Below are 24,639 nucleotides of genomic sequence, written 5' to 3' on the forward strand. Positions count from 1 at the left end.
TTCAGGTATTGCTTGTCTTCATAACTTTAGCATCTGTTTTTCTTTTTTTTAAGATTTTATTTATTTATTTGACAGACAGAGATCACAAGTAGGCAGAGAGGCAGCGGGTGGGGGTTGGGGGGTGGGCGGAAGCAGGCTCTCGGCTCAGCAGAGAGCTGGATGTGGGGTTTGATTCCAGGAACCTGAAATCACAACCTGAGCTGAAGGCTGAGGATTTAACCCACTGAGCCACCTGGGTGCCCCCATTCCCTTAGCATCTAGTAGGTACTTCAAAATCAGAACACTTCTATTCTGTATTTTTAATTTATTTGTCTTTGCCTCTTGCTCAAAGTTACAAACTCAGATGTCTATCCACAGAGGCCTAAAGTGGGATAGAGTTGAGACTATAATACATTTGGAAGTGAATCCTGAAATACCAGGAGTATCCACAACTTAGACTGTAGAGCAGGGTTTGGAAAACCTTTTCTGTGCAGGGTCAGATAGTTGTTGGCTTTGAAAAGTTGAGTGGGTAACTAGTCAACACTGAACTTGGCCTTTTGTAGCCTGAGAGCAGTCATAAGCAGTCATAAACTGAGCAAATATGCTCAACTTTGTTCTAATTAAACTTTACAAAAACAGCTTGCCAGCTGGAGTTGGTCTACATGCTATATTTGCCAATCCCTGTACTAGAGGATTATTGTCATATGTGAATTCGGATTTAAGTCTCTTCAGTAAGCTTTGGCTTAAAAAAGAAACAAAACAAAAACCCTGGAAATTTTAGGAGCAAATAACCCAATTTTTAAGTATTGTTAACTAAGGCAGAGTTTTATAAGACACTGTAACCTTAATTTTGCTTGAGTCCACCAGTTTTGAGTCCTGTATTTTAATTACCTTGAGAGCCTATCCCCATTTCCTGGCATGAAGATATAACAGAATAGAATATTCTATAGAATATTAGAATAGAATATAACAGAACAGAATAAATACTTGTTGAGTAAATAAATGAATGAACTACGTATATTGTTACTTTATTTCTGTTTTCTCAATGTTCTAGGAAATTTTGTCTGTGGCTAAAAAAAATAAAAAGGAGAATGAGGTAAGAGATTTATGAGAAATTAAATATAGGAGCCATATCTGTTTCTCTGATCATTAATTCCTTTAATCTCTTGTACATTTTTTCCTCACTATTCTATTTCTTAACCTTAAAAAAAAAATTACTTCTTTCTTATCCTGTCGTGCTGCTTACTTACATAATCAACTTAAGGTGTTCTATTGCATGGTCTTTAATGTGTAAATATTAGTTTATGGGTCCTTTGGAGTTTAGCGGTAATGCGAGTACCTATAACAAAATGCATTCCATGTGTATATATTCCACAGCTTGTGGAAGCTCTAAGAGGTTTAATCTTGTTTCTCACGTGAAATACTGTGTTTGGATCTATTTGGGAAGACTTCTCACCCCATCCCCATTTTCTTTGGAGAGATTCCTTGTTACCTGAGTATTCACTGTCCATAGCCCTTCAAGTACAAGATTTCTTAGGTCAAGTTCAAGATTTCATATGAAAATGCTTACCAAGGGTTATAAAAATTAACTTACCTATCAAAGATTAATAGGCTCTTGGGAAAATTGATGACATTATAAAATGGGAGCTATTCTTTTTGCCCATCATAATTTTGACCAAAATTTGTATCTTATATCAGTGCACTAATTTTTATTCTTTGTTCCGTATAAGGATTAGATTATGATACAGTTAAAACTCAACAATGTTAAATATAAATAAGAGTAAGCATTTTTTTATAATATATAATTGCATATTTATTTAATTAAAAGATTCTATTTAAGAGCGTGCCCATGAGCAGTGGGAGGGACATGGCTGGGGGAAGGGGCAGACTGGGAAACAGGCTCCCCACTGAGCAGGTGGGGCAGGGCTTATTCCCAGGACCCTAAGCTGAAGGCAGACCTCTAACCTACTGAGTCACCCAGGGGCCCCTTTAGTTACATTTTCAAAGATAAAGCTTCAGTCTAATTTCCCATGACTTACTATGGAATTTTGACCATTTTATAGTATGCAGTAAGTAAATGTGTACCATGCTTATGTTAATTCTGATGAATTTTGATACATGTATGCATTCGTGTAATTACCACCCAAATCAGGATCTAGAACCTTTTCATATGATAGAAAGATCCCTTGTATCCCTTGCTAGTCATTTTTCCCACCACCAAACCTGGAGGCAACGACCTTTTGACTTTTCTCAAAGACCAGTTTTGCCCAGTTTTTAACCTTTTTCACAGGCTGTTTCATACAAATAAAATCCAAATACGTATTTTTTATGTCCTGTTAACTTGTTACTCAACATAGTTGATACTCATTTATATTGTTGAGTTTATTAGTAGCTTTTTTAAAATTGCTGAGTAAAATTCCATTCAATGAATATTATAATTTCTTTATCCATTCTCTGGATGGGCATTTGAATTGTTTCCAGTTTGTGACTTATGAATAAGCCGTGATAATTTGTGTACAAGTCTGTATGGACGTGTTTTCTTGTTCTTGAGTATATACCCAGGAATGGAATTGCTGGGTCATATTGTAAATATATGTTTTAAGTTATAAGAAAATTCTTTTCCTGAAGTAAACACACCATTTTACTCTCACCAGCGGTGTATAAAAGTTTCTGTTAAGAAAAATAAAAATAAAATAAAAGTTTCTCTTGATGTTACTACCAGCATTTCCTGTTAGTCTTCTTAATTTTAACTGACTATGAAATGAATTTCACATTTTACTGAATGTGAAATAAATCTTATGTGGTTTTATTTTGCATTTTCTTAATTGCTAATGTATATTTTCACGTTCTTAATGGCTTTATGTTTTCTTTTATAAAGTTTCTATTCACATCTTTTGCCCATTTATTGAGTTACCTGCCCTTTTATTGTTGATATGAGTTCTTTAACAATGCATAAGTTCTTTGTCAGATTTATGTACTGTATTTTCTTTCAGCTTGTGGCTTGCCTACTCATTTTCTTAATGGTGTCTTTCAGTTAGCAGAACTTCTAAGTTTTACAGTAGCTCAGTTTATCGCTTCCCCCCAACCCCTTTGGTAGTTAGTGCATTTTTGTCCTGTTTAAGAAATAAATTATCATGAGGTTATCAAGATACTCTGTTTTCTTCTAAAAGCTTTACGGTTTTGGTTTTGACTTTATGATGAACATCACAAATTTTATGCATGGAATGGTAAAATTCAGGGTTTGTAATTTTCCAGTTGAATGTCTAATTGTAGCATTATTTGTGACTTCTCATTTATAAGACTTCTATCTGAATTGACTCAGTCCTCGTTTTCACATTCTTAAATGTGAAATAAAGAGTTGTGGACATCACTAACCAGTAAAATCTATCATTTATCATAAGTTTGTAATGCGTGTCATTACAGATAAATTGCTACTCTTAGGTGTGATGTAGGGAGTTCTTAAACTTTATTTACTTTGCCCCTTTTTCTTCAACAAACGTAATTTAGACGGAAGTAAATGTTCCTGTTTCCTTGAAAGGATTTTTTTTTTCCTTTCTATTTTATAGACATTATTCTTAATTTGGGTGAAAGAAATTATTATTAAGAAAATAGTTTAATTCTTGAGTCGCTCATTTAAAAAGTTTGGATGGGAGGTATAGTTGTAAAGGTCATTTCAATAGTGTGTGCCTATAATCTGTAAGAGTTATCTCAGAATTTTTTTTTCAATGGCTTTGCGTTTGTGAGAGAATGGGGATAACTATCTCTAAGGTTTTATTCAACAAATGGTTTTATTGCTATATACTTAATGATTATAGGACTGGGTAAATTTTGATTAAATTTTCTGATAAATCGAGGGTAGCAGCATTATGTATCAATGTTCTAATTAAGCTTTTTTTCTTCACAGAATGAAAGTTGTTCTTCTAATCTCTGTGTAGAAGACCTTCAGAAAAACAAAGATTCAAATACTATAATTAAAGACAGATTGTCTCAAACGGTTAGGCAGAACACTAAATTCTTTTTTGACCCAGTTCGGAAATGTGATGGACAGCCAGTACCCTTTCAACAACCAAAACACTTCACAGGAGGAGTGATGCGATGGTACCAAGTGGAAGGCATGGAATGGCTTAGGGTAATGAATTCTCAATTTTAATAGAAGATATTGGTTCATATCTGTATAACAGCCTATTAATGTGCTGTAACATAACTTGAGTTGTTCCTTCCAAGTTCATTATTAAATGTGAAATTCTGTGTGTAAATACTTAACTTTCAAATTTATTTATCTAGGCTAAATTTTTGGTATTTTATTCAAGATTGCCAACACGTCTATGGTTTTGATAACCAATTTCCCACAGGTATTATAACCATGAATATGTCAATCTTATCATTATTATCATTGGGTAAAAAGAAGAAATAAACTGTTGCTAATCCAGCGGGTGTTTATGTCCGAATTTAAATACAGTGTGTATTGTTTTGTCCAGATGCTTTGGGAAAATGGAATTAATGGCATTTTAGCAGATGAAATGGGATTGGGAAAGACTGTTCAGTGCATTGCTACAATTGCATTGATGATTCAGAGAGGAGTACCTGGACCTTTTCTCGTCTGTGGCCCTTTGTCTACACTTCCTAATTGGATGGCAGAATTCCAGAGATTTACACCAGATGTAAGATACATTTCCTTTTGTTGAATATATTATCATTTCTATAATTGTTTTGTTGCCTGAATTGTAAAATTATTATTATAATTGATTTTTGTACTTCATCTTGGGGGTTGTGTTTTTTGTTTTAAGTTTTTTTAAGTAATCTCTAACCCAGTGTGGGGCTTGAATTCATGACCCCAAGGTCAAGAGTTGCATGCTCCTCTGACTGAGCCAGCTAGGAATCCCTAGTTGAATTATTTTTCAAAGGTTAGCAAAATCCATGTTAAGTGTATACGTAAGAGTAGGTATTAGTAATCTCAAGTATTTGCCAAAAATACCCCTGAATGATTTTCAGTGCATTGGATAATTTCATTCACATAAGACTGACATAGGTAGAAATTACTTCTCTTACTGTGGTGTTTTCCTTTCATATATTTATGTCGTCTTAGCCATATCCTTCCCTTATATTTGATTTGTTTTCATGGCTTATTTTATTCTCCTTTATTAGTAAAATAAGTTATTAGAGGTGATTGACTCATTTTGCTATAGAAAAATAGAGCTAAGATTAATCATCTTTTTTCTCCTTAATGATAAATTTTGTATTTTCCAAATTGTTAATAATTTGTATTTTGTCCTTAAGTTTGTTACAAATCAATATAAAAATCTTTTAGATTCCTACTATGCTATATCATGGGACCCAGCAGGAACGTCGAAAATTGGTAAAGAATATTCACAGACGAAAAGGGACACTGCAGATTCATCCTGTGGTAATTACTTCATTTGAAATAGCCATGAGAGACCGAAATGCATTACAGGTATTGGTCTCTGTTGAATTCTTTGTGATCCATAAACCACATTTTTCTTCGTTCATAGCACTTTCGCACCATCTGGTAGCATTTGTTGATTTTTTTTCCCCCCCTGATGGAAGCAGTGGATTGTGTTCTACAGATTCTTTCAGAAACCAAAAGATGGTATTAACAGATTAAGAAGGTTGTAGTCTTTAACAAGAAAATTGAAATGACAGCACCTTGACCTCTAGCCATAATATCATTCTAGTGTGTTAAATTCAGCTAGACATAAACCTAATCTGAGACTATGTTCCAGATATGTCTGACATGTGGTTTATATAGAACTTACCCATTTAATTTAATTAAATAAGAATAGCATGTATGATGACAAGTTATTTTTAGACTGTCTTATGGCTATATGGTGTTTTAGTGTATGTTGTAGCTACTTAATTAGTGCTCAAGTTATGTAGTTGGAAAGTTAACCTTTGCTCATTGTCTCTCAGTTCATTTTTTGGTATTTGCACTTCTCTATCACTGCTCCACCTATTTCACATTTAGTTCTAAATTTACAACTTTTCCTTTTTCTGTCTGGTATATCAGAATTTACTTTGTGCTGGTGGAAATTTGGGTTATGAATTACAGTTATGTTACTTCTTCACAATAAAAGTGATATACACTGCTTGTAGAAGAAAGCATACAGACTTCAAAGCAGTTGTAATTCTGAGAATGCTGCTGCTATATTAAGTATTTTTGTTAGCATATAGATATAATTTATTTATTGTGTCTTGAAAATTCAGTTTTCTACTGAATAATATAACATGACCTTTCTAGTTATTTTGACCTCCCTACCCTGACCATATTGGAGCAGATGAGCCTTAATTGTCAATTCCATTTGCTAGTGGTTAGAATTTTTATAATTTTCCCTTTCACTGAACTTAGGACATTATTTTAAGGATCTTCATTTTGAGGGTACAGGGCACCTATTCCTGACTGGCAGCAGAAGTATCTGTTAACTTAGGAAATTTTTTTTTTTTTTTTTTTTGGAAAATTTTATTTATTTGACAGAGAAAGATAGCAAGAGAGGGAACACAAGTAGAAGGAGTGGGAGCAGGAGAAAGAAGCAGGCTTGATGCCAAGCAGGGAGCTTAATATGGAGCCTGATCCCAGAATCCTGGGATCATGACCTGAACCGAAGGCAGACACTTAACGACTGAGCCACCCAGGCATCCAACTTACAAAATCATTTTTCAGAATCCTCATTTCTGTTGCATTGGGTTTTCTCTTTGCGTTTACATATTCATTTATATTTGTTTTGCTTTTTTATGGTAGATGTCTTACAGTGAGAGATTACTTAGGTTATCTGGTATTACCAGCAAAAGCAGTCCCAATTTGTTTTTTTCTTTAAAAAAAAAAAAGTCATAATATTTAAAAAAAAAAAATCTTAAGGTTTTATTTATTTATTTGACAGAGACCGTGAGAGAGGGAACACAAGCAGGGGCAGTGGAAGAGGGAGAAGCAGGCTTCCCGTGGAACAGGGAGCCCAATGCAGGGCTCAATCCCAGGACCCTAAGATCATGATCTGAGCCAAAGGCAGATGCTTAATGACTGAGACACCCAGGTGCCCCCCAAAACTTTTTTTTTTTTAATTCTGCTATGAATCTGTTAGAATGAAATGCAAAATATGTCCCATTTCATGTTCTTTCCCCCAGTTTGCCAATCTTGTTCTCCAAGGATACCTACAATTGCCAGCTTGATATTTATATTTCCCAGAAATAGTCCATATTTTTGCATTTTTAAAGATTTTATTTATTTATTTGACAGAGAGAGATCACAAGCAGGCAGAGAGAGAGAGAGAGAGGAAAGCAGGCTCTCCGCCCAGCGGAGAGCCCGACGTGGGACTCGATCCCAGGACCCCGGGATCATGACCCGAGCCGAAGGCAGCGGCTTAACCCACTGAGCCACCCAGGCGCCCCCATATTTTTGCATTTTTAAACAGCAAAATAGGTGAACCTTAAGACTGCCTGATCAAAATAAAAGAGAAAGCACAAATAATAAAAATGAGAGTAAGAAGCTTTGTGCAGTGGCAGTATTGTAGCCAGTGAGGTTTATCCGAGGTACGATTATTGCTAATTGAAAAATGAGAGGAAGATTTTTGTTGTTGTTTTGCCTTTTTTTCCTCCTTTGAGTTGATGATGCTCAGAGTAAGATTGTAGTTTTGTTGTTTTTGCTTTCTTTTTTTTAACAAGGTTTTGAAAAATGAGAAATTAAAATTATTTTTATGACAACTTACTGAAAGTAGATGGATGGCTTTCTGTGAGGATAGAAATTACTAAAACTGCCCCCAGAAGAAAGGCAAAGCCTAAACAAATCAGTAATTATATTAAGAAACTGAGAACACCATCAGATTAGAATGTCCATTCCAGATGAGGGTCTCAAGAATGAAAATTCCAATATTTAATGTTTCAGAGCATGTGGCACTTTAGTTCTTTTTTAGGAATCTAGTATAACACTAATCAAAACCTGATAAAGCATTACCCAGGGAAACCACGGACTGGTTTTTTTTTTTTTTTTTCCGCGTTTCTTTTAAGATTTATTTTTAGGGAGAGAGAATGAGAGGGAGCACGAGTGGGAGGGGTAGAGGAAGAAGGAAAGAATCTCAGGCGGACTCCACACTGAGTGCAGAGCCCAGTGCGGGGCTCCATCGCACGACCTGAGCCAAAATCAAGTAGGACACACAACTAGTTGTACTGCCCAGGTGTCCCCAGACTGCCTGAATAAAGAATGTGAATAGAAAATATTTAAATACATTATAGCAGGTGGACTTTATTAGTTCATAGCCAAGGGAAGTCTATTTTAGGAACAAAAGTATGCATTAGTTTTAGGAGATTTATTTATCCTTTTAGTAGATCAGAAGAAAACATGACCATCTCAATAGATACAGAAATGCCATTTGATAAAATTGAACATCCATTCCCAAAGAAGTTTTATTTTTAGAATTGTTTTTAAAAAAAATTGTAAGATCATCATTTTAAAGTTTTTCCCTAAATTCCTTTTCTAGCACTGCTATTGGAAATACTTAATAGTAGATGAAGGACACAGAATTAAGAACATGAAATGCCGTCTAATCAGGGAGTTAAAACGATTCAATGCAGATAACAAACTTCTTTTGACTGGTACTCCCTTGCAAAACAATTTATCAGAACTTTGGTCATTGCTAAACTTTTTGTTGCCAGATGTATTTGATGACTTGAAAAGGTAGGTAAGCCAGTTATTTAACTATTTTCTATATTTTTCTAACCTCAAATCTGCTCTTAGTCAAAATTAATTCCTTTCTCCTAGGTAGTTGGATTAAAAATGATAGCTTTTTGGCAACTTCTTTGTGGTATATATATGTTAATATAATTGATTTGTGGCGTAGGTTAAGTTGTAATCATTTTTTTCTCTTACAGCTTTGAATCTTGGTTTGATATCACTAGTCTTTCTGAAACTGCTGAAGATATTATTGCTAAAGAAAGAGAACAGAACGTATTGCATATGCTGCACCAGGTTGTGACTTTGTCTTATTCTGCTTACTGTGGACTCAGAATGAAAAAGGAACTGCATAGATTTTTTTTTTTGTAATAGATTTTTAAAAAGTGACCTCTAGGGCTGGGAGAAGAGCAAGGGAGTAAGTTAAATCTAAAGGGGGTAGGGGACTCTTCATTTTTCAAGACTTGATAGTATTTTTATTTATTTACTTATCTATCTAGCTATCTATTTATTTATTTATTTAAAGATTATTTATTTATTTGACAGAGAGAGATCACAAGTAGGCAGAGAGGCAGGGATAGGGAGAGGGGGAAACAGGCTCCCTGCTGAACAGAGAGCCCCATGTGGGGCTTGATTCCAGGACCCTGAGACCATGACCTGAGCCTCTGAGCCAGGCAGGCACCCAAGACTTGATAGTACTTTTAAAGGAAAAAAGAGAAAGAAGGGATTAAGAGGTGTGTGGAGAGAGTATTGCCTGAAAGCATACGAATTCACATACGTTTATTCATGTTTAAATTTTAGATTCTAACACCTTTCTTACTGAGAAGACTAAAATCTGATGTTGCTCTTGAAGTTCCTCCAAAACGAGAAGTAGTTGTTTATGCACCACTTTCAAAGAAACAAGAGATCTTTTATACAGCTATTGTGAACCGTACAATTGCAAACATGTTTGGATGCAGTGAGGTAGAGTATGGCTTTGACATAAACTGGAAATAACAGTTGGTATTGGAAATTCCTTGGTTAATTTCAGTCTTAGATCTTATCACCTGTTTTTAGGACTTACAGAATATGCATTTCTAACTAGAGTATAAAGCAGTAACGAAAGTTGTCTTCTAATAATTCTGTGATCCTACTAAAATTCAGGTGATGGTTCATGCATTAATTGCTTTATAGTTATCTGGAATGTTTGTTAAAATTTTTTATTCCTATCCCAGATTAACCCAAATTATGCTATGTGGGGATGGACTAGGAAATAATAGGCACACACAATATACAAGTTTCCCAGCTAGACCAGTCCCCCATACACAATCCCTTTATAGGAGGTTACTGGTCTCTAAAAATGTAACAGAATACCTTATTTGAAAGAAATATCTTCTTTCATTACCCACCATATTACATTAAAGTAGAATGTGATTATCTTAAAAGATTAGGGGACCCTTAAATTTTGTTTAAATGTCTAGACTTTGTGCTGTATACCATGTACCAATCTATTTTTCAAGACATTTATGGTTCTGTACATTTCTGTTTTGTTTAACCTTTAGATTCTGTTCCCCAATTTTTATTATAATTAAAGAGAGGATCTGGTTTTTGAGCTATTAGAAATTTATAATAATTGCTTATTGTGAGGAATTTCATTGCAGTGTTATACCAGTCCAAAGAAATGTTCTCTAATGCAGATATGTGGTGCTCCTTAACTTAACCCTAAGTTACTAAATTCTTTTATGTAAGTTCAAAACAATTCTATCCATCCTTAATTTTTTCCACTGAGATACGGAGGCATTTACTATAATGCTCTGATACTTTCATAAGTGTTTAAAATACTTAGACTTAATATGATCACATTTGCACGTGGCCAAAGTTTATGGAGCCTTGATTTTGTGCCTTTGGAAATCCCTAAACTTGATAATGAAAGAAAATTATTTTTTTCTTTATAGCTTAAAACATTTGCACGTAAAAATATTACAGTCCACTTTTATGTATTTAGAATTTAAGTGTATAGGTTCTTTAACATATATTCCTTTTTAATTATTTACTTTTAGAAAGAAACTGTAGAGCTAAGTCCCACTGGACGACCAAGACGGAGAACTAGAAAGTCAATAAATTACAGCAAAATAGATGATTTCCCTAATGAATTGGAAAAATTGATCAGTCAGATGCAGCCAGAAGTAGACCGAGAAAGGTGTGAGTTTAAAATAAATTTAAGTGTTCTTTAAATCGAGATACTTTTTGTATTTCTCACATTCATGGATTATGTTTTTGATAGAGCTGTTGTGGAAACAAATATCCCTATAGAATCTGAGGTTAATCTGAAGCTGCAGAATATAATGATGCTCCTTCGTAAGTGCTGTAATCATCCATATTTGATTGAGTACCCTATAGACCCGGTCACACAAGAGTTTAAGGTGAATACCATTTAATAATGTACTATTTTGATTTCTGTAACTAACCCTCTGTCCCTCCCATTCCTCCCTCCCCACCCTTTCTCCTGCTCCCCCTTAAATAAATAAATCTTTAAGAGAAATCGACATTTGTGCTGTAAGTTTAAACTTAACATTCTCTTATTATAAAGCCTCTGGGAGAGGAGTGAGAAGGATAGTTCAAGGTTGGGCTTAGATTAATTTTTTGTGAAATCGTTCATTTTATTTATTTTTTGAGAGAGAGTGTGCGCTCAATGTTGAGCAAGGGAGAGAATCTTAAGCAGGCTCCATCCTCCATGTAGAGCCCTATGTGGGGCTTAATCTCATGAAGCTGAGATCATGACTTGAGCTGAAATAAAGAGACAGACACTTAACCAACTGAGCCATTCAGTTGCCCCCATTTTAAATTCCAGAGTATGTCTTTCCTTGAGAAAGAATTGTCTTCTGATTTAAAAAGATCAGTTGATAAGGTCAGTTTGTTTTTTAAAGTTTTATGGAGACTTGTCATTGAGAATGAACTATTTACCTAGATTTTATTTTGACAAAAACAGATTATTGGTAATTATTGTAACTGTTTTTTCTGTTCCTTCTCTGCTTTTAAGATTGATGAAGAATTGATAACAAATTCTGGGAAATTCTTAATTTTGGATCGAATGCTGCCAGAACTAAAAGCCAGAGGGCACAAGGTGGTACTTTTGATCGGATTTTTGATTATTTAATTACCTGTATTAATTGGTATGGATACTAAGATATATTTAAATTTCAGGTGCTGCTTTTTTCACAAATGACAAGAATGTTGGACATTTTGATGGATTATTGCCACTTCAGAAATTTTAACTTTAGCAGGCTTGATGGAACCATGTCTTATTCAGAGAGAGAAAAAAATGTAAGATTACTTCAGTCATACATACCAAATGATCTTTTGTAACTATCTAGGTTTCTAAAGTAATGTTCAGAGTAGAATCACAAATTGATAGACTAAAAACCTTGTAGTAGGCTCAAACACAGACATTTTTTTTAAACTGATTTTTTTTTTTTTTAAGATTTATTTATCAGAGAGCTGGGGGGGGAGAGAGCGAGCACAGGCAGACAGAATGGCAGACGGAGTCAGAGGGGGAAGCAAGCTCCCTGCCAAGCAAGGAGCCCGATGTGGGACTCGATCCCAGGACGCTGGGATCATGACCTGAGCCGAAGGCAGCTGCTTAACCAACTGAGCCACCCAGGCGTCCCTAAACTGATTTTTTAAAATATTTTATTTATTTATTTGACAGACAGAGATCACGGGGGGGGGGGGAGCAGGCTTCACACCAAGCAGAGAGCCCGATGCAGGGCTCAATCCCAGGACCCCAAGATCATGACCTGAGCCAAAAGCAGAGGCTGAACCCACTGAGCCACCTAGGCGCCCCAAACACAAACATTTTTATTTAGTATTAGTCAGTCTTAATTTTCCAAAAAGATATTTATTTATTTATTTATTTATTTATCTGACATCAAGAGACATAGCAAGAGAGCAAGTATAAGCAGGGGGAGGGAGAAACAGGCTTCCTGCTGAGCAGGGAGCCTGATGTGGGGCTCAGTCCCAGGACTCTGGGATTCATGACCTGAGCCAAAGTGAGATGCTTAACAACTGAGCCATCAAAGCGCCCCTTAATGTTTCTTAAGTTATATATTTTTCTGGTCCAACTTTACTTCACTACCACTGTAAGAATATTGAGAGAACAATACTTTTTTTCCCTCCTGATTTTGGCTCTTATTTCTACCCTAACATTTCACTGAAAATTTAAAATCTAAGCAGTTGAAAGAGTTTTATAGGAACATCTATAAATCCGAGAACCTGTCATTAAGCTTATACTATTTTTTTGGGTCATATGCTTGTGATACAGAATCAGTCTATTTCTGTATCCATTTAACATTTTATCTTTTGGGGAGAACTTTAAAATAAATTATAGATAATAATTCCCTTCTATTATTCCGGCGTATTTTGTCTTTTGGGGTGAATTTTACGTATCATGAAGTGCATAAAGTCAAGTGTACATTTTCTGAGTTTTGATGAATGCAAACTTAACATCAGCTCAGCAAGTTCTCTCATGCCCCCTCTCAAGGAACCCACTTTTCCTGCCTACCCCATCCACTGGAAACCACTTGGAGTTTTAGTTGATGTTTTGGTCACTATGTTTTTAAGATTTTTAAGAGAGGTTAGTCTAGACTTTTTTTTTTTTTTTTTTTAAATAACATTAGGTATTCTTCCTTCAATTTATTTTTCTTTGTCCTTTTTTTTTTTTTTTTTTTTAAATTTCTTAGAGAGAGAGCATAAGCAGGGGGAGCGGCAGAGGGGGTGGGGGAGAAGCAGGCTCCCACAGAGCAGGGAGCCTGATGCAGGGCTCCATCCCAGTACTCTGGGATCATGACCTGAACTGAAGGCAGACACTTAACTGACTGAGCCATCCAAGCACCCCAACAAAAATATCCTTAATAAAAGAGGGGCTTGGAAAACAAATGAAGGTAACATAAGCAGATGTTTAATATGTTAACATAATTGCTCCTAGGTCTAAATGACTGATTCGGTTTCCTATGGGTACATCTTTTAATTGCTGTAATTAAAAACAGTTTCCCTCCTCAGTTCTTTTGGCTAAAGTTCTCTTTTCTTTATTTCTAGTGCTCATAGCTATGATTTAATACAGTGAAAGGATACAGATTAAAACTAACAAAAAGAAAAGTTGTAGGGTGAAGTCTAGGAGAAACTAGATGTGACTTTTCAGTGAGGTCACATAGACAGCACTAAATTCTCCCAGCAGCAATTTATAATTGCACATCTGAAGTAAGCCAGGGAAGCTCATCTGAGCCTTGCTGTCCGTGGTTTCCATTGAGGGTTAGTCATATAGGCATGATGTATCTATGTGATTGGCTTGAGCTACCTGGTCTCAAGCCCCTCTGAAGATCAAATTGATGGAGTTTCCCAGGGTTACAGTCTTAGCCTGGGCAGTAGGTAATGTTTAACGATTTTTAAATTTCATGAATGGGAAGTCTTGATAACTTTCTCTTTTCAGCAAATCATTTTTTTTCCCCCCAACTTTCATGACTTCTGGGTTTTCAGTGTTTATTTATTCCACATCTGAAGAATTCATACCTAGTTTGAAGAGTTCTGGCTTATTGGGGCACCTGGGTGGCTTAGTCGGTTAAATGGCTGCCTTTGCCTCAGGTCATGATCCCAGTGTCCTGGGATTGAGCCCCACATCAGTCTCCCTGCACACTGGGGAGCCTGCTTCTGCCTCTGCCTCTGCCTCTGCCTCTGCATTGCATTGGTGGTTCAGTAGTAGAATTCTCACCTGCCTCTCCCTCTGCGTGCTCTGCCTACATGTACTCTGTCTCTCTGTCAAATAAATAAATAAAATCTTAAAAAAAGGAATGCTGGCTTATTATATCCCTTGGCATTGCTGTCCCCACTCCTTTGCTATAAACACATGGTTATAAGATGGTTGCTCCACAGGCAGCACAATATCCACATTCTAGGTGTAACAGTTTCTTTCCTTAAGTTTACCTTTTTTCTCCCCTTGCTTTTAGATGCACAGCTTCAACACAGATCGGGATGTGTTTATCTTCTTAGTAAGTACACGAGCTGGTGGCCTGGGCATTAATTTGACTGCAGCAGATACAGTTATCATTTATGATAGTGATTGGGTAAGTTGGAAGTATAGCAATATGCTGTTATATTTCCATTCTGAATTTTTTATCTTTCATTGTATGCTTTGCGGTTTTCTTTATCTGTTTGTAAAAGGTATTCCATCTTAAGACAACAATCATTATCAGGTGCCCTGTTTGTAAAGTCTTGAATATGTTTTATCATTGAAACTATTCTAGAAATCTAAAATGAGTTAAGACACTTTGACAGATTCTGATTGGATCATGCATTTAACTTCAATAGGAGTTTAAATAACTTTAAAGTTAAACTATTAAATATTATTTTTCTTTTCACTTTAAGAATCCCCAGTCTGATCTTCAGGCCCAGGATAGATGTCATAGAATTGGTCAGACAAAGCCAGTTGTTGTATATCGTCTTGTCACAGCAAATACTATCGATCAGAAAATTGTGGAAAGAGCAGCTGCTAAAAGGAAACTGGAAAAGTTGATCATCCACAAAAGTAAATTATACTTAATATTTTTTAATATTCTTTTTTATTATGTTCAGTTAACTACTATGTAGTACATCATTAGTTTTTATGTAGTGTTCAGTGACTCATTAGTTCTGTATAACACCCAGTGCTCATCACAGCATGTGTCCTCTTTAATACCCATCACCATGTCACCCCATCCCCCCCACCTGCCTTCCCTGTGAAATGTCAGTTTGTTTCCCGGGATTCTTAAGTCACTCATGGTTCACCTCCCTCTCTGATTGCTCCTCTTTCAGAGTTCTCTGCCTCCCCTATGGTCCTCCATGGTATTTCTTATGTTCCACATATGAGTGAAACCATATAATTGTCTTTCTCTGCTTGACTTACTTGGCATAATCCCCTGCAGTTCCATCTATGTTGGCTCAAAGGTTGGGTATTCATCTTTTTTTTTAATTTATTTTAAAGATTTTATTTATTTATTTGACAGACAGAGATCACAAGTAGGCAGAGAGGCAGGCAGAGAGAGAGGAGGAAGCAGCCTCCCTGCCGAGCAGAGAGCCCGATGCGGGGCTCGATCCCAGGGTCCTGGGATCCCAGGTCAGACCTGCCTGGGCCGAAGGCAGAGGCTTTGACCCACTGAGCCCCCCAGGCACCCCTAGAAAAGTTCTTCTTTTTTCCTCCAATGTAAATTCTAACACAATCTAAATGTTCCAGCAAGTCAAATTAAAGATTTCTAAAACCTAAACCATATCTCCCTCAAAATCAGATACACTGGAGAAAGTATTTTCAAGTAGAGAGCAGGTAGGAAAAGTAGCATAAAACAATTGAATAGTGATTTTCAACATTATCATTTTCCCATTTCTCTAGGCTTCATAACTTACAGATTTTTTCAACTTTTTTTTTAACATAGCCCTGAAGCTAATTTATCTGAATAGAATTTTATATTGAACGAATAGAAGTAGAACTTCTCCAAAGAATCTTAGGGAATAAAATATAAAATACCAATGCCTCACTTACTTTACTTTCCCTACCTCTCGGAATCTTTTCCAGTTTAAGAAAACACTGTATCTGTGCCTGGGTCAGTCAGTTAAGCACTCCACTCTTGATTTCAGCTCAGGTCATGATCTCAGAGTCGTACGATTGAGCCACACACTGCGTTCTGTGCTGCACGCAGAGCCTGTTCTCTCTCCCTTTTCCTCTGCCCCCACAACCCTCTCTCCCTCTCTTAAAAAACAAAAACACAGTATTTGAAAAATACTAGGTTTGAAATGATGAAATGGACATTCTACAGAGCCAAATATTTTTTGAAATACTGAGTTCAACCGAGTAAACATTTTTTTTAATAGCACTACTTCAACATATCTTTAATACTTAATATACTGGACTAGTAAGAAGCAACTTGACATTTTCTTGAAGACTTTCGACAGGCAATCTCTTATCAGGAATAAGCATTAACATCATGCCAAATTCCCATGACAGAATTGAGGATATGGCACTTTGAAAGTATTGTCCTGGATGGTTTTCTTTGCCCCTCTGCTCATCTAAACACCAGTGTTTTTCTTCATGCATGTTTATAGTCATGCCAACCTAGTTTAGGTCTCTATACCAGCAAATTCCCCACCATCTTTTTTTTAAGATTTTATTTATTTGAAAGACTGAGTCATCCAGGTGCCCCTCATGTATCCATTCTTAAGTTGGTTGACATGTAAATTGTTTTCCAGATTTTTGTTTTTATGAAAAAGCTGCTCTTGTACAACTGTTTGTGGACATACGCCTTTATTTGTTCGTGGTCTTTGGGTGGGTGTAGTTTCCTCCACTAAACTTTGTCCTAAGTGGACATACCATTTTACACTTCTGCCATGAAAGTATGAGAGTTATGATTGCTTTTTATCCTTATCAACACTTGATTTTGCCTTTTCTTTTTAACATAAGACATTCTGATTGGTGTGTAATGTAGTATATTTTGGTTTTAAAAGTGATTTTCAGTGTTTCTAATTTCCTGAACATTTTTTCTAGATCATTTCAAAGGTGGTCAGTCTGGATTAAATCAATCTAAGAACTTCTTAGACCCTAAGGAATTAATGGAATTATTAAAATCTAGAGATTATGAAAGGTATGATTTTGCTTAAAAATATACATTTTTTACAAAAATGTAATTCACAGTTTTGATTTATCGTATGGACTTGAATATTTTGTTTTCTTACAGGGAAGTAAAAGGATCAAGAGAGAAGGTCATTAGTGATAAAGATCTGGAGTTATTGCTAGATCGAAGTGATCTCATTGGCAAGTATCATGCTTTTACTTTCTTTAAGGGAAAGTGAAACAGACATTTTAAAAGAGTAGTGGGCGCCTGGGTGGCTCAGTGGGTTAAGCCGCTGCCTTCGGCTTAGGTCATGATCTCAGGGTCCTGGGATGGAGTCCCTCATCGGGCTCTCTGCTCAGCAGGGAGCCTGCTTCCTCCTCTCTCACTCTCTGCCTGCCTCTCTGCCTACTTGTGATCTCTCTCTGTCAAATAAATAAATAAAATTTTTAAAAAAATAAAAGAGAGAGTAGTAATATTTAATGTACCCCTTTATGTAATTCATTCAGCCACTAGTCCACAGCATTTAACCAATCTTTTCTCGTAATTCTCTTGTCAGAATCTTAAAATCATGAGATTTTACCCATCTTTTACTCAGGCATCTTTTACCAAGAAGAACCTCTCTTTAAATATAGTCACTATGTCATTACATTATTACATTTAAGAATATTGGCAGTAAAACTTTTATCAAAAGTTTTACTTTTGATATCCTTTACCTAGGCCATATTGAGATTTCTCCAGTGGTCTTTACAGTTAGAATCAGGATCCAAATTTCATTGTTGACTTTGTCTCTTTTCTTCTATAACACCTTCCTCACTTTTTTTCCAAGTCTTTGACAAAAACTAGATTATTTGCTCTGTGCAATGACCTGCATTCTGGAATTGGCTGTTGTTGGTTTTTTTTTTTTTTAAACCCTTTTGTGTTGTCCTTTGATTTTTTTCCCCAATCTACTTATTTTCTGAAAAGTGTAAATAGCTATATATGTAGCTGTACAAGCTTAATTAGATCTAGGTTCCATTTCTTAGGAATACTTTGTTCATTCTCTTTGAGAAGAGCACTTGTTAGCATTTAATGAGGCTCCTTCCATGTGGCTTCAAGCTACCAGGACACAGCGCCCACCCTCCCCAGCCCCCGATGCCCACACACCATTAATATTCTCAGCTGTTCTGCTAAAGAATTTGGCCTTCTATGATGTCAAGCTGCTTTAGGAACTTTCCCCATCCCAGAACTCTGTAGCTTGATCGAATTTCATCATCGAACGATAGGATCAGCTCTAATCTTGTTCTTTGGCAGCATTTACCAGTGTTTGCTTACTGACAGGGTCCAATTTATCAAGGTTGCAGATGTGCAGAAGCTCTGATTCCTTTTAAAGCAGTATTGTGCCATACCAACTTTTCCAAAGTAACCTGGGTGATAGTTGTTGAAGTTGATGACCTTGGCTTCCTGGGTGCTTCTGGTGCTTGCCAATGTGGCTGTGGTTCACATGGTCCTGACATTTCTGTGTCTTTCTTAGTCTGGATGGTACCTTAGCAGCCAAAACAGCTGTCGTCAGAGTTAAAAATCCTTCCAGGGAGTACATATATCTGAGTTTCTTATTTTTAGTGAGCTAGGATTGGTCAGCTGATTCAGGCTGATCTTAAAAAGTTTTCTGCCCTTCTGTTCGACCTGTTGGTTTTAGTATCCATTGATGATGATTGTTTAGAACCATTATTTCCTGAAAGATTGCAAAAATTGTGATATTTCCTCTTTTGTTATTCCTTCATTAGTTAGAATTAGTTTATTAAAAACTTTTCCTTATCAATTATTTGGTTATTCTATAGAGGATACAGTCCATACAGGTGAGGCAGGATAAGTTGCTTCTTTTATTTATCAGTCTTTAGAATAATGAATTGATGTCTATCATAGTAACCATAAATAATCTTGAAAACAAATGCAATAAATATTTAAAACATCATTTCCTGATTATATTATTAACATATTACGAGTATCTATGCTCTTGATTGTATTATATTTGTATAGTGGAAATAGTGTATAATGCTGTACTCTGCACATCTTTTCCCAATCCTAGTTCAACACTGTTATGTTGCTAGCTTGGTGTTGATGATGATAGGGATATTTAATACCATGGAGATAGGAAAAAACTACAAATTAGGGCCTTTTGATGGGACAGCGCATCAGGGGAACTAGTTAAACATTTATGAGCACATCACTGGGTTTAATTTCTTGATGTCTTTAACTTTGTTTCAAATAGCTCTTTTTAAAATTGTGCTCTTTGTCTTCTTATCATTGAGTTGAAAGAAGTCTTTATATATTCAAGATATAAGTCCTTTATCTGATACATGTTCTGCAGATACTTCCTCCCAGCCTGTAGCTTAGCTTGCATGTTCGTTGTTGTTGTTCTTTTTTTTTTTTTTTTAAACTAAATTCTGTGCCTAGTATGGGGCTTGAACTCCTGACCCTGAGATCAAGAGTCACATGCTGTACCTTCTGGGCCAGCCAGGCACTCCTTGTCTTGCATTTTTCTTAAGTAGTGTCTTTTGAAGGTCAAAAATATTTAAGTTTTATAAAGTCCAGTTTATTTTTTTTGTTACCGCTCATGATTTTGATGTCATCTCTAAGTAATCTTTGCCTAGCAAGGGTCATCGTGTTGTCTTTAAAGAGTTACAGTTTTAGTTGTTGTATTTGAATTAATTTTTCTGTAGAGTATGAGGTAAAGGTCTAAATTTTTTGTGCATGTTGTTACTCAGTTGTCCCAGCACCATTTGTTGAAAAGATTATTCTTTCCCTAATGAATTGCCTTAGCAATTTTACTGAAAGTCAGTTGATCATGAATGTAACGGTTTATTTTTGTACTTCCAACTCTGGCCCCTTGATCTGTTTGTCAATCCTATGCCACTGCCACACATTCTTGATTATTATAGCTTTGTGGTCAGTTTTGAAATTGTGAGTGAATCCAATTTTGTTCTTTTTCAAAATAATTTTTAGCTATTCCAGATTTTTTTTTTTTTTAAGATTTGATTTCTTTATTTGACAGATCTCAAGTAGGCAGAGAGCCCAATGCGGGGCTTGATCCCAGGACCCTGGTATCATGACCCGAGCGGAAGGCAGAGGTTTTAACCCACTGAGCCACCCAGGCGCCCCGCCATTCTGGACTTTGTTGTTTTTTGTTTTAAGATTTTACTGATTTATTTGACAGAGTGAGAGCACAAACAAAGGGAGGAGCAGGGAGCCTGATGGGGGGCTCAATCCCAGGATTCTGGGATCATGACCTGAACTGAAGGCAGACATCCAATTGACTGAGCCACCCAGGAGCCCATATTCTGGGATGTTTGCGTGTTTATTTTAGTTTTCAAATAGTTCAGGAAAATGAGAAAGATAAAGCCCTATGGCCAAATTTTAAGTACATTATTAAATAAAAATCAGTTATATGGGGTGCCCAGCTGGCTCAGTCTGTGGAGTATGCATCTCTTGATCTTGATCTATAGGTGATCTTGACCCACATTAAGTGTAGAGATGACTAAAAAATAAAAATCTTATATGGAGTGGGTGGTTGGGTTTGGGGAGGGTATGTGATATGATGAGTGCTGTAAAGTGTATAAGCCTGATGATTCACAGACCTGTACCCCTGGGGCACATAATATATTATATGTTAATAAAAATAATTAATTTAAAAATGGGGGGAAATCTTAAAAAAAATCAGTTGTATAGAAGGAATGTAAAGATGGTATAATATTTGAAACTATTTGCATTATCTGAATAAAGGAGAACTAGATACTGAAAACCCACTTGAGATAACATCATAATCACCTCATATTTCTTAAACTAGACAGGGAGAGGAATGTTGTTTATCTGGTAAAATGCATCTATCCAGTAAGTTACTAAAATCAAGAGCATTCAAAGATAACCGCTCTCACTCCCACTGTACAGTATACAATATTGCACAATTTATAAGGAAGTCCTAACACTATAAAATAATAAAAGGTTTAGGGGAGTAGTATTTAATTTTACCCTTAAAAGTACTTTAAGTAGTTAATTAAGTACTTTAAAAGTAAATTAAGTAGTACTTAATTCTTACAGGGGGGTATAATCATCTCCATAGAACATAAGGGAATTGAGAAGTGTTTAGATAGCATTCAAGAAGGTTGCTATTAATTAATAGTATGTGTGAGGCACCTGGGTGGCTCATTTGGTTAAGCGACTGCCTTCAGGTCATGATCCTAGAGTCCCAGGATCAAGTCCCGCATCAGGCTCCCTGATTAGCGGGGAGTCTGCTTCTCTGGCCCTCCCCACTCTCATTCTCTCTTTCAAATAAATTTTAAAAACTCATGAAAAAAAATTAATAGTATGTGTATCAGCAGTAATTATTTTGAAAATAAGAAGCTTCCAGTAACTACAAAACGTAACATGCCTAGGATTAAGTGGAACAATTTCTTTAAGGCCATTATGGGCAAAATTATGAAACATAGGACTGAACAAATGTACATATTTAACTGTATTCATGGATGTGAATGATGAATATAGTGAAATGTGTATGTGTTAAAATATAAGTTGCTATTCCCCAACTTAACTTACATTTCTTTTTTTTTTTTTTTAAAGATTTTATTTATTATTTATTGGACAGACAGAGATCACAAGTAGGCAGAGAGGCAAGCAGAGAGAGAGGAGGAAGCAGGCTCCCTGCTGAGCAGAGAGCCCGATGCGGGGCTCGATCCCAGGACCCTGGGATCATGACCCGAGCTGAAGGCAGAGGCTTTAACCCACTGAGCCACCCAGGCGCCCCTTAACTTACATTTCTTATATGACTTCCTAATTAAAGCTCCAGTATGACTCTTTTTAAAGAACTATGACAGGCAGTTTTAAAAATTTATGTGGAAAAGGGCCAACAGCCAAGACAATTTTTAAGAACCACAAAGTATCGCATATCATGTATTAAGACATAATTTAAAGGTCACAATAACCAAGACTAGAATTAGGATATGATAAGATAAATGAACCAGTGGTTTGGCAGATTGAGAAAGCCAACCAAACTTGTGTGGAAAATCAGTGAATGACAGAAATGGCAATTTAAACTAGAGAGGGGAAATTCCTGTTATTCAAATACATGATGCGGGGACATTTCTAACCAACAGCTGGGAGACTTCATATCATGCTCAGTGACACAGTCTAGATAGGTTAATCTAATTGGAGAAAACCTAAATATTAAGAGCAAAACTTTTTTTTTGTTAATTAACATATAATGTATTATTTGTTTCAGGGGTACAGGTCTGTGAATCATTAGTCTTCCACAATTCATAGCACTCACCATAGCACATACCCTCCCCAGTGTTCATAACCCAGCCACCCTATCCTTCCCCCACACCTCAGCAACCCTCAGTTTGTTTCCTGAGATTTAGAGGCTTTTATGGTTTTTCTCCCTCCCTGGTCCCATCTTTTTTCATTTTTTCCCTCCCTCCTTACCACCACACCCATCCTGCCTCTCAAATTCCTCATATCAGAGAGATCATATGATAATTGTCTTTCTCTGATGAATTTATTTCGAACAGAGGAATATATTTGTATGATTTTTAGAACAGGGAAATAATTGTTAAGGTACAAAATTAAATGAATAGATTGATAGATTTTATTACATTAAAGACTTGTATAAATACAGATGATAACATAAGCAGAGATGAGCGACAAACCACAGAAATATGTGCAACACATAACAGACAGGAAGTGTTTATTACATATAGATAACTAAGTCAGCAAGAAAAATGGACAACTTGAGCAGGCAGTTACCAGGAAAGAAGTGGCAGTTAACATTCAAAGATGCTTCAACATCCAAAGAAATTGGAGTAACAGCATTCAAAATCAGTAGAGATTCCATAAACAAAGACATAAAAGACCACATATTAGCAGTGAGGGGCGTGTATGAAGATAAATTTTCATGGTATCTTGCTTTCCAGCTTTTAAACTAATCACGATTGGGCTTTCTTTCTTTCCTTTTTTTTTTTTTTAATATATATGACAGATCACAAGCAGACAGAGGCAGGCAGAAGGGGGAGGGGAAGCAGGCTCCCTGCTGAGCAGAGAGCCCAATGTGGGAGTTGATCCCAGGACCTTGAGATCATGACCTGAGCCAAAGGCAGAGGCTTAACTCTCTGAGCCACCCAGGTGCCTCTGTTTTGTTTTGTTTTTTAAAACATCTCCGAATGTAATTGTAAATTGGTGCTCTAAACCTGTGTATCTTAAATTCAGAAGTGATTTTGATTAGCAAACTGATGTTTATCTATTCCCTAGATGCCAGTTCTCATTGTAATAAGAGGAGTATGCTTTACTTTCTCACTTTTGCTATGTTGACTATTGATTAAGGAATAAAGTCCCACATTCCTGTAGGTTTTTAAACTTTGGCCAGATGACTCTTCTCATAACAATATGTTGGACGTCTCTTTTAAGATTCATTTTTAGGTTTGTAACTTTTTAAAAAAATAAATCCTTGTTTATATATTTTTCTCTTAGATCAAATGAATGCCTCAGGACCGATTAAAGAGAAGATGGGGATTTTCAAGATTCTAGAAAATTCTGAGGATTCCAGTCCTGAATGTTTGTTTTAAAGTGGAGCTAAAGACTATCTTTTAAAGTTCTTGTTTACATCTAGTGATTTACCTATATTGGTTTTAAAATTCAGATTATCCACTTTACCCTTTTGATTGTATCAGTTTACATAATGACTCTTGTACCATTGCATAATCAGTAGGTGGTAATTCTCTGAGCCTTATTAAGAACAAAAGAGTATTCATAGTAACTTTAGATTTTCCGTTAATTTTTCAGGCTCAGTAATATTTTTGGGTACAGGCTGATGTGTACTTAACCACTGCCAGATTTATACAGTCTTCCTGTGGAAGTTTAATGTCTTTTTCCCCGCTTTTAGCAGTACAGTTCATGGGTTTGGGGTACTTCAGTTATGGAGTAGGCTTCAATGGGGGAAAGATTGGGATTATACTTTCTGTTGTTTAAATAAGAAATTGTTTGATTTTAGGGCCTATTTCTATAAAATAGTTTACCAAATAAATGTTTGTTATAAGATGATCTCATCAGATTATTTTTTTCAGAAAAATAATGGCTCAGGTGAAATAATAACAAACATCTTGACTGGCGTTGTTATTCAATATTATGTTGACTTGATTTTATTCATTAGTACTCTACACATATATAAAGATTTCAATTGGACATTGGTTCTTGCAGCGCAGGCTTTTGAAAAAACTGTAGGGTCTTGATAAAAGAAGTGGTAGTATGTCACGCAAAAAAACAAAGAATAGAACAAGGAAGAAGAGACCTTGAAAATGTATAGTAGGAGGAGTAAATATTACCTGAGAGAGGAAAACAGAATGTAGGAATGTA

At 35.9% G+C, this 24,639-nt stretch overlaps 1 protein-coding gene and 1 pseudogene across 1 annotated transcript in view; both read left to right on the top strand.

Annotated features, from left to right (window-relative positions):
* HELLS (helicase, lymphoid specific) overlaps positions 1 to 24,327 on the top strand; it is a 40,137-nt gene extending 15,810 nt beyond the window's left edge. The window contains exons 7-22 of the mRNA XM_044240144.1: positions 1,034 to 1,075; positions 3,884 to 4,108; positions 4,458 to 4,640; positions 5,288 to 5,431; positions 8,463 to 8,659; positions 8,854 to 8,950; positions 9,455 to 9,616; positions 10,693 to 10,832; positions 10,917 to 11,055; positions 11,673 to 11,756; positions 11,837 to 11,956; positions 14,632 to 14,748; positions 15,050 to 15,209; positions 17,196 to 17,292; positions 17,386 to 17,462; positions 23,758 to 24,327. Of these exons, the coding sequence (XP_044096079.1) occupies positions 1,034 to 1,075; positions 3,884 to 4,108; positions 4,458 to 4,640; positions 5,288 to 5,431; positions 8,463 to 8,659; positions 8,854 to 8,950; positions 9,455 to 9,616; positions 10,693 to 10,832; positions 10,917 to 11,055; positions 11,673 to 11,756; positions 11,837 to 11,956; positions 14,632 to 14,748; positions 15,050 to 15,209; positions 17,196 to 17,292; positions 17,386 to 17,462; positions 23,758 to 23,852 (2,079 nt within the window). The 3' untranslated portion in view covers positions 23,853 to 24,327. The remainder of the gene's footprint in view (positions 1 to 1,033; positions 1,076 to 3,883; positions 4,109 to 4,457; positions 4,641 to 5,287; positions 5,432 to 8,462; positions 8,660 to 8,853; positions 8,951 to 9,454; positions 9,617 to 10,692; positions 10,833 to 10,916; positions 11,056 to 11,672; positions 11,757 to 11,836; positions 11,957 to 14,631; positions 14,749 to 15,049; positions 15,210 to 17,195; positions 17,293 to 17,385; positions 17,463 to 23,757) is intronic.
* On the top strand, positions 7,474 to 7,558 carry LOC122901438 (annotated as a pseudogene).
* Positions 24,328 to 24,639: the final 312 nt, after the last annotated feature.

Source organism: Neovison vison, chromosome 2 (genome assembly GCF_020171115.1).
Source record: "Neovison vison isolate M4711 chromosome 2, ASM_NN_V1, whole genome shotgun sequence".
Lineage (NCBI taxonomy): Eukaryota > Metazoa > Chordata > Mammalia > Carnivora > Mustelidae > Neogale > Neogale vison.